This window comes from Lactuca saligna, chromosome 7, assembly GCF_052625555.1.
Source record: "Lactuca saligna cultivar CGN05327 chromosome 7, ASM5262555v1, whole genome shotgun sequence".
NCBI lineage: Eukaryota > Viridiplantae > Streptophyta > Magnoliopsida > Asterales > Asteraceae > Lactuca > Lactuca saligna.
Genome location: NC_136423.1, coordinates 53,868,157 through 53,878,046, shown reverse-complemented (window position 1 = coordinate 53,878,046; position 9,890 = coordinate 53,868,157). Strand labels below are relative to the sequence as shown.

The 9,890-nt window shown below is 30.1% G+C and overlaps 1 protein-coding gene across 1 annotated transcript; it reads left to right on the top strand.

Annotated features, from left to right (window-relative positions):
- The first annotated feature begins 800 nt into the window (after positions 1-800).
- Positions 801-8,119, top strand: LOC145006342 (G-type lectin S-receptor-like serine/threonine-protein kinase At4g27290). Its single transcript, XM_078965432.1, has 7 exons — positions 801-2,181; positions 5,982-6,098; positions 6,177-6,325; positions 6,427-6,637; positions 6,743-6,980; positions 7,129-7,279; positions 7,697-8,119. Exons 1-7 carry the CDS (start codon positions 906-908, stop codon positions 7,982-7,984), a joined length of 2,430 nt encoding a protein of 809 aa, XP_078821558.1. The 5' UTR covers positions 801-905; the 3' UTR covers positions 7,985-8,119.
- The last annotated feature ends 1,771 nt before the right edge of the window (positions 8,120-9,890 follow it).

Below are 9,890 nucleotides of genomic sequence, written 5' to 3'. Positions count from 1 at the left end.
AGCGTTACAATTATTTGATATATTGGTTTAACTTTCGTTATATATATATATATATATATATATAAAGGTTTCCACAATATTCAACACTCGGCAAAAATAACTGGTTGCGGGTAACGTTATGTTAAACATTACGTGAAGTAACATTTGGATTTTGAACGTTTTGTTTAAAGTAAACGTAGAAACTTGTAGTATCAAACAAAACTTCCTGTTCAAAATGGAACGTTTTGTCAAACGGTAGAAGTTAGAAACGCTCAAACACTTCTAACATTCTGCACCGTTAACCCCCAAAACTCTTTTACGACCGACCTAATTACTATGGCCCACCTTAACTATTTTGGTGTTCGGTCCAAAAACAAGTCAATCATTATAAGAGTATCCATACTAGTGAGTTTAATGAGAGAGTAGAATGAGGAGACAAGTCTATATGACATTCAATTGATGAAAATTTACCATTGTGAGATGTCAGATTGACATTCAATCGATTTGAAGTCCAGTGACCATTAAACTTTTCAACAGAAAAAAAAAAATTTAATTCTTAAATATTTACTATAAATTATATTTTGTAACATTTTATTGAACTTTATAGAATTCGAAAAAATAATAAAATTGTATACCAATATATTGTGGAGGACTTAAATTAAATTCAAATATTCAAGAAGCGACCATTAAAAAACACGGTACAACGAAATATAAAATTGTATTGTATTGAAATAATATTTTAAATACTATTGCTATGAAATTATCAAATATAACGCCAGACTTCATAATCTCACACAAATTACGTAATCACATAAATCCAACAAAACTCTCCCTATTATATTTAGGGATTCGGCAAAGAGTTTGACTATATTTTACCATCTTCTTCTCCAACAAAACTCCCACAAATCTTCAACAACACTTTTCAAATGGAGATATACCCATTCCTTATGTTCTTCTCCAGTACCTTATTCGTTCTCTTATCATCTTCGGCTGCATTAGATACAATATCTCCAAATCAACCAATCAAAGATGGCAACACCCTCGTTTCAGAAGGTGAGACGTACGAACTTGGTTTTTTCAACCTCGGAAAGTCCCAGAATCGATACTTGGGGATATGGTACAAACACGTCTCAACTTTCACCATTGTGTGGATTGCTAACAGGGACACACCAATCAACGACACATCTGGGAAGTTTCAACTCAGTAATGAAGGAAAGCTTCTAATTCTCAGTGGTAACAATACCCTAATCTGGTCATCCAAATCGTCGATCAGGAATGTTAATCTTCCGGTGGCACAGCTTCTTGACAGCGGAAATCTTGTCGTGTGGGATGAAACGAACACCAAAGAAGCTCCGATATGGCAAAGTTTTGACTACCCCGGAGACACGTTGCTACCAGGACAGAAATTAGGGAAGGATTTGCGAACAGGAATACAGAAGAACTTAACATCGTGGAAGAGCCCTGATGATCCTTCTATAGGTCGATATAAAGTCTTTCTAAACACAGATGGGTATCCACAGACATTTGAGGTAGAAGATGAAGTTCCACACTCAAGATTTGGACCATGGAATGGTGAAGGGTTTAGTGGGCTTCCTCGAGAAAACACCAATCCCATTTTTTCCGTTGAATTTGTTGTCAACGAAAAGGAAATGTATTATACATATAAACTTAAAAGTCCAGTTCTTCAGAGGATAATTCTTACATGGGATGGAACCCATCTTCAATTCAGTTGGATTAATCGAACCCAAGAATGGGTTTTATACGGAAATGTCGTTGTTGATAACTGTAGTCAATATGGACGATGTGGTCCTTATGGAAAGTGTAGTACGAAAACATATCCTCCATGCAATTGTATGGAAGGTTTTGAGCCAAAAGTCATAGAAGAATGGAATTCAGGAGATTGGTCAAGTGGGTGTCAACGTAGAAAGGATTTTGAATGTGGGAGTACTCAGGAAGATGGATTTCAGAAAATTTCAGGAGTGAAATTTCCAGACACGCAACATTCATGGTACAACGTGAGCATGTCTCTTAGAGAATGTGAGATGGCATGCAGAAGGAATTGTTCTTGTAGAGCTTATGCAAATTTAGATGTTAGAGAAGGAGGAAGTGGATGTTTGCTATGGTTGGATGAACTCATGGACATAAGAGAGTATGATGACAATCAAGATCTTTACATTAGAATGGCCACATCTGAGTTACCAGGTACACACATTTCGATCTATATTTAAGAGTGAGTATTACCATTAAATGGACTGGATATGTAATTTCTTGCTAATGTTATGAGCCAAATTAACCATTAAGTCATTTTCGCAAGATCTTAAACATTAAAAAAAAAAAAAGTTACATAATCCTTACGATCGATTAGACATTTTAATTAGGTTTTGTTATTGCGAAAAACTATTTAGTTTGAACACGCAAATGGAGATTTGTTTAGCATGATCATTGATAAAATGGATCCCATGTATAATTTATACATTTAATATAAATTTATAATATATATTTTTTCAAACATGTATCTTTTTCAACATATTAATTAGTTTTTTAATGGTGTAATTCATTGGGGTTGGATGCTTATTTAAAATATTTATTGAATTATTGGTCTTTACACGTTAATAAACTATTTTAAGTCTTTTAATAGAAAATTTAACTTAAATAATAAGATTTTTAAAAGTTAATCTCTCATATATTTAAAAGTCCTAATTAAGATAGAAAGCACATTTTAATTTTAGCCCTTAATTTCTTTAACCATAAAAATCTCTAAATAGACTAATTCGGTCATTTTAATTATGATTATAAACAAAAAAAAATTCAAAAACTATTATAAAATTATTATGTTCTGGTATTGATAAATTAATCCAAATATTTTTTTTTAACACTCTCTATTTCAATAGCTAAAAAGTAAGAGGTAATGTGAAGATTTATTACATAAAGAAGCAATTGATATATATATATATATATATATATATATATATATATATATATATATATATATATATATATATATATATATATATAGGAATGAGTTCTATGGAAAACAAATAACTAGGGCAACATTTACCGGAATCAATAATCAAATGATACGTGTCCATTTCTTTCTTCACAAGTAATGTATTGTGAACGTTATTGTGGAAGTGATGTGTTGTCATGTTTTCATTGGTTCAAATATGTGTTGCCCTAATCATTCATTTTCCATATAACTCTTCCATATATATATATATATATATATAGAGAGAGAGAGAGAGAGAAGTAAGTTCAATTGAGAAAATAAAAAAATTGATATTAAGAAATCATTTTCAGTCACTCATTTATTTTTACCGCAAAAACCTCCGTTGTACCAGCGGAAATGGGAAATGAATAAACATGTGTTTTCTATCAAAACATGTTTCCTTAATCTATGATAATCATTACCTTAAGTCTTAAGATATACAAAAACATAGTTTTTTCGTTTTTTTTTTTTTTTTTTTTTTTTAAATTTTTAAGAAGCTATTTTTATCGAAAAATGATTTAAAATATGCTAAAATTCATGATTTTTTATTCTCTACAAATAAACATCCATATTAATATAGTTTTAAAATAAAATAATTTTTTTTTATATGTTTTCAGCTTTCGTTATTCATAAGTGAATAGAAATGCAACAGGTTTTATTACAGTACATTCGTTATTCACTTATGAATAAAAAGTATGATTAATTTTTTTACAATTTAAATATCATTCATATATAAATATTGCATATAATAAACATCGTATAATCATATTTAAATATTAGACGATGCATTCACTTGTGAATGTTAACATAATATATTCACTTGTGAATATTAGATTATATATTCACTTATGAATATTAAATGATATTTTTATATGTGAATACTACATAGTATTACATAGTATATCACATATGAATATATATAATTTTTATATGTTATTCACATATGAATAACATACAGACCTGCATATTTGTTTTGTGTTTTTAATAATCATATGCTGATTCAGATGAGAAAACATATTCATATGTGAATATAACGTGGTAATTTAGTTTATGCATTTCATCAAACAGTAGGAGTGCATACAAGTTAATTTTTTTTAAATGTTAAAAACATGATATTTTGGCTGGTGAGGGAGTGTTCCTCTAGAGATGTTGGTCCTGTTGATTATAGGAAGCTACAATGTTGTGGTTTTTCATCGTTGACGTCGTCATCTGCTCCTACTCCAACTTCACATTCTATTCCCGTTACACTAGTGGTTGCCATGGAAATCGAGCCCTGTAACGCTGCTTATTTTCTCTTAACGGTCATTAGAGAAGGAAAAAGATGAAGTTCGAGGTCGTCATTGTCTGAGATGGAAACGATAACCCTAATCGGAGTTGGATCTGCAATAGTAGTGCTAGATAGAGTGCTAAATTGTATCCTCTGACGGCGGTGCCAGATCGTCGCCATCAAGTGGATTCTGTGATCCAAATTCACGGTTGCTTATGTGGTAGGATGAGAGATGTAGTGGTGATGTGTAGATTAGAGACGAAGATATTGATGGAGTCCAAGACAAATTTGACACCGTTCATTAATGTATTTGAATTATTTACAAGTTCGTCACTGTGAGTTTTTTAAGCTCATTAAATGATTGACTGCGAATGGTTCTCCCATTCTTAACATTTTTTTTTCTCAAGTGAACCCTCCTCTCTCTCTCTCTCTCTCTCTATATATATATATATATATAAAACCACTTCTTGGCCGATCTATTCTACAAGTGTGCCCACTTTGCTAAAACGTTAAAATGAATAAATAACACCCTATCTTACCTGTTCACACCAATCCACCATAAAGTCAATTACATAAATGTAAAAAACAAACTTCTAATATAGTGGTTGTCGATCACACTTGCCTTGCAAATGTTTTTTAAAATCGAATTTGAGTGCCAAATCATCATAAACTTTTTAAGATTTATAACTATTTCAATGGAATATTCGACCCATCAACTAATATGACACACACACACACACACACACATATATATATATATATATATATATATATATATATATATATATATATATATATATATTCAGGTTCATTTGAAACCATTCTAATTTTGTGAGACCATGAAACCAAATCTAAAAATAATTTTAAAATGTAAAATAAATGGAAAAATCCAAAAATTCTTTTTTTAAATATTATTTTCGGAACTTGAATTAATTAAAAAAATATAAAAAAAAAATTTTAAAAAAAGTCCGTTTTTTTTTAAAAAATACGTGAAATATTCTAAATTGAATATTACACTGACATATTCTAAAAAATAATTTTAAAATACAAAATAAACGGAAAAATCTAAAAATTCTTTTTTTAAATATATTTTCGGAACTTGAATTAACTATATATATATATATATATATATATATATATATATATATATATATATATATATATATATATATATATATATAAAATTCTATTTTTTTTTTTGAAAAATACGTGAAATATTCTAAATAGAATATTACACTGTACATATTCTAAAAATAATTTTAAAATGCAAAATAAATGGAAAAATCAAAAAATTCTTTTTTTAAATATTATTTTCGGAACATGAATTAACTAAAAATAAATAAAATAAAAATAAAAAAAATAAAAAAATGCATCTCACGGTCTCACAAAATATAGGTGGTCTCAAATGAACCTAACCCTATATATATATATATATATATATATATATATATATATATATATATATATATATATATATATATATATATATATATATATATATATATATATATATATATATATATATATATATATATATATATATATATAGCCGATGACCTAAATGTTATGGACCTCTCAAAAAGATGTCATATATAGTTAATGCTTTTACAATATTATTTTAAACAAAGTCACATCTAAGGTATCTTTACAAAAAGTTCATATTCTGTAGGTTTAATTGTTTTGTTTTGAACGCTCTATTCTTTACCTTTGGATTACTATCATACTAATAATGGTATTGATTTACAAAAGGCAAATCCAGCTTCAAAAGGAAGAAGCTAATAATCGTGGTGGTGCTGTCAGTTTCATCAGTTGCACTACTTTTGTCTGCAGTAGCATATGCATGTAGAAATAATAACAAAGGACGAGGTAATTAAATTAACCAAAAAAAGTCGTATTTTTTGTATGCAATTAAGAGAAACTGAACATCAACATATCATTTTGTAGGTTACTGGACAAATCCCCTAGACAGGGATGATCAGGTGGAAAACCTTGATGAGCTACCTTTTTTTAGCCTTAATAAAATAATTAAGGCTACCGCTAACTTCCACATTGATAATAAGATAGGAGAAGGTGGTTTTGGTCCTGTTTACAAGGTAACTTTATGAATCCATTTTGAATAAAATGCAATGCATATGATTAAAGAAAAAGAAAGCCTCATATAAGATGTATCTGAATTGCAACCTTTGTCTTTTAGGGCGTGTTAAAAAACGGAGAAGTAATAGCTGTAAAGCGACTTTCAGAAACTTCTCAACAGGGACCTGATGAATTCAAGAATGAAGTCATGTGTATTGCCAAACTTCAACATCGAAATCTTGTGAAGCTCCTTGGATATTGCATTGATGGAAATGAAAAGATTTTGATTTATGAATACATGGATAACAAAAGCTTGGACTCGTTTCTTTTTGGTTCGACTCTAGATCTCTAATACCTTACTTTCAAGCTTCTTGTAGGAATCCATGATGTCAAATTTGTTTAAAATTCCACATAACTAGTTCATATATATTGCGCAGATGAAACCACAAGTTCAGTGCTTGACTGGGGACAAAGGTTTCATATTATCCATGGTATCGCTCGAGGTATTCTTTATCTACATCAAGATTCACGCCTCCAAATTATCCATAGAGATCTCAAGGCAGCTAATATCCTGTTGGACAGCGAAATGAACCCAAAAATATCTGACTTTGGTCTTGCTCGAAAGTTTGTTGGATTGGATGCCATGGCTAAGACAAGGAACGTTGTGGGAACATAGTAAGAATAATCTACAAAACATGGATTAGTAGATTAGTTATGTTTGATTACACGTATTTTCCAAAAAAATAGGTGGAAAGTTACACTAACAAACGAGAAACTTTGTTTCTAATATGTTTTTATTAATTGAACTTGGTGTTGTCGACAGTGGATACATTTCTCCCGAGTATGCTGTACATGGGCATATTTCAGTGAAGTCGGATGTATTTAGCTTTGGTGTTATTGTGTTGGAGATTGTGAGTGGGAGGAAAAACAGAGGATTCTCTCAAGAAGGTCATAGCGACAACCTTCTTGGACATGTAAGTTTATTTGGTAGACTAATTGTATTCTTTTTCCCATTATGATTTAAGTGTCCGAATGGATAGTAATGCAAGTTTGGATAAAGTGTTAAAGTATGTTTCTTTCTTTTTAAACAAATCAAATGGGACTATATGACAATTTTACTACCGATTTTTTTTACAACAATTACTATTTCACATAATTGGTAAGTAAATTTGGCCGAATTGATTCAAAAATAAATAGCATGTGTATTTGTCCACAATAAGGTTTAACCCGTCAAGTCCATCAAATAAAAAAGAAACAACCTCCTAAGGGGTTTTTTTCCATTTAATGGGTTAAACATTAAATCCCTACTAATTTAACAAAAAATTAATAGGTGTTTTCTTTAACTTTTTGCTTTTGGCATATATAATCGTATGAAGTTTGATTTCATTCAGGCATGGAGACTCTACAAAGAAGACAAGTCGATTGAACTTATAAATGCATCTTTACTCAGCTCGTGTGTGGTCTCCCAAGTGCTACGATCAATACACGTTGGATTATTGTGTGTGCAACAACATGCAGAAGATAGACCAACTATGTCATCAGTGGTTTCAATGTTTGTTAGTGAAGTTATGTTGCCTCCACCTAAACAACCAGCTTTTTTCACGGAAGAAAGTTGTCGTGAATTAGAATTTGGTTCATCATCCAATGAATACATGATAACACTATTGTATGCTAGATAGAAAAGGATTGTGTCCATGACATATGTACAGATACATGTTGTGGACAATTCTATTTATAAAGTTTTGCCCTTTCTAGATCTTAACCATGGATCAATTCGGCTCTATAGCTTTATTTTATCATTTCAATTAAAACTTTTAACAAATATTTGGATATTGCATTGTTATTTAGAGCAAATAATATATTTTTGAGACTACACAAGGCGTTTCCTTTAACATATGGATTGATAAAAGAATGACATTGACACGTCTTTGTAGCAAGATTATATTTGATGTTTAAGAGTCTCATGAGATTGGTATAATAAATGGCGAGTTATGCAAAACAACCACAGATGCACCAACCCAAATGGATCGAAAGAACATTATTTTGCCAGCGAAATTAGGTCAAAAATCATCATTGTTGATGTTAAATAAAATAGTGAATCATAAAATTTAGAACATTTGGAATTTGGAACTTTTATATGTTTTATGAGTGTTTGGCAAAATAATTGAAAGCTTTTAAAATTGATAAAATTACATAAAACTAGTGAAGTATCCCGCTTTGCGGGCTTGGATTTGCATTCCACTGTTTCCGAAAAAAGCAAAATACAATGCTATAGCATATACTCCAAGGAATTTATTGGTTGTACATCATTGAAGGAGATAGATAAGCTAAATTGTATATCATCAAAGGATTGTAACATAAATAATAACCTGGAGTGCATGTATTTCAAACAGTTATGGTGACAGTTGCTTCTGGTAAGGATGCAGGAATTTCAAACAGTTATGGTGACAGTTGCTTCTGGTAAGAATGCAGGAAGTCGGATCACATTTCTACACTTAAGGAGTGGGATTAAGCAAATATGTACACAACAAATTTAATAAATAAAATAAGAAATGGAAAAAACATTCGTTGTTTCATGTATTCGGCACTATAATTAAAGACAAACATTAGTTTTGGAATAAAGACTAAAAATGAATACATAGATGCCAAATCTAATAGTTAAGTTGATAAAAAATTTCAAATATGACTAATTGCCCTTGAGCCAAATCATTAGACATGTAACCTACAAGGAGGCATTTCTTGATCATCCAACCAATTAACTTCATCTTCAATACCTACCAAAAGTCAAAAATTTATTAACATCTAAAAACCATATTTAAAATATTAAAAGCATGAAATCAATTGAATTCATTTGGTCCCAACAATGTGAACAAACTATATAACTGTAGCTTGAAGTTTCACAGTTCAATCATATTTAACAGCAATCCATTTCAACCCGAGACAATAAATATTTTTATCTCAGAAATAAGTAAGAAACCTACAACTCATATATACAATAAATTCTGGAAATAATCTTCCAATGGAAGTATGTTGCTAAATATTTCCGTTAATCCAACAAAAATAAAAAAATGTCAACATTAATCAATTTGAAGATTTCCCATAAAACAACACTCTCAAGTTGTTAACTTCTTTGTGTTGCCCACTTTAAGGAACACTCGAAAGCAGGGGAATTGCCAAATATATCCGAAAACACCATGCTCTCTTACATCAAGGGCATGCATAACCTGACCAACATTAAGAGCGAATCTGTCCAAAAAATAGTTAAAAATGAAAACTAAAAAGGTTGTTGATGTCGATAGTCCTTATTCATTACTCATTTGATAATCTATATATTTGATTTGAGATTCAAAAATTTTAAATTATAGATCGTAAAATAGTATGATACCATTGTTGGATTTTGTTGTTGATAAGTAACTTAAATCATTAAAAAAAAAATACTAAATTGTATTTCATTTGCTGAAAGCATCTAATATTGTAAGATTGAAAAAAAATGTATCTAAATTACCCTCGTGAGACTCGTTCTCATTCTCATTGTTATAATCGACGTTCTGATCTTCTGAGAAACTTTCATCTTGTACCTCAACC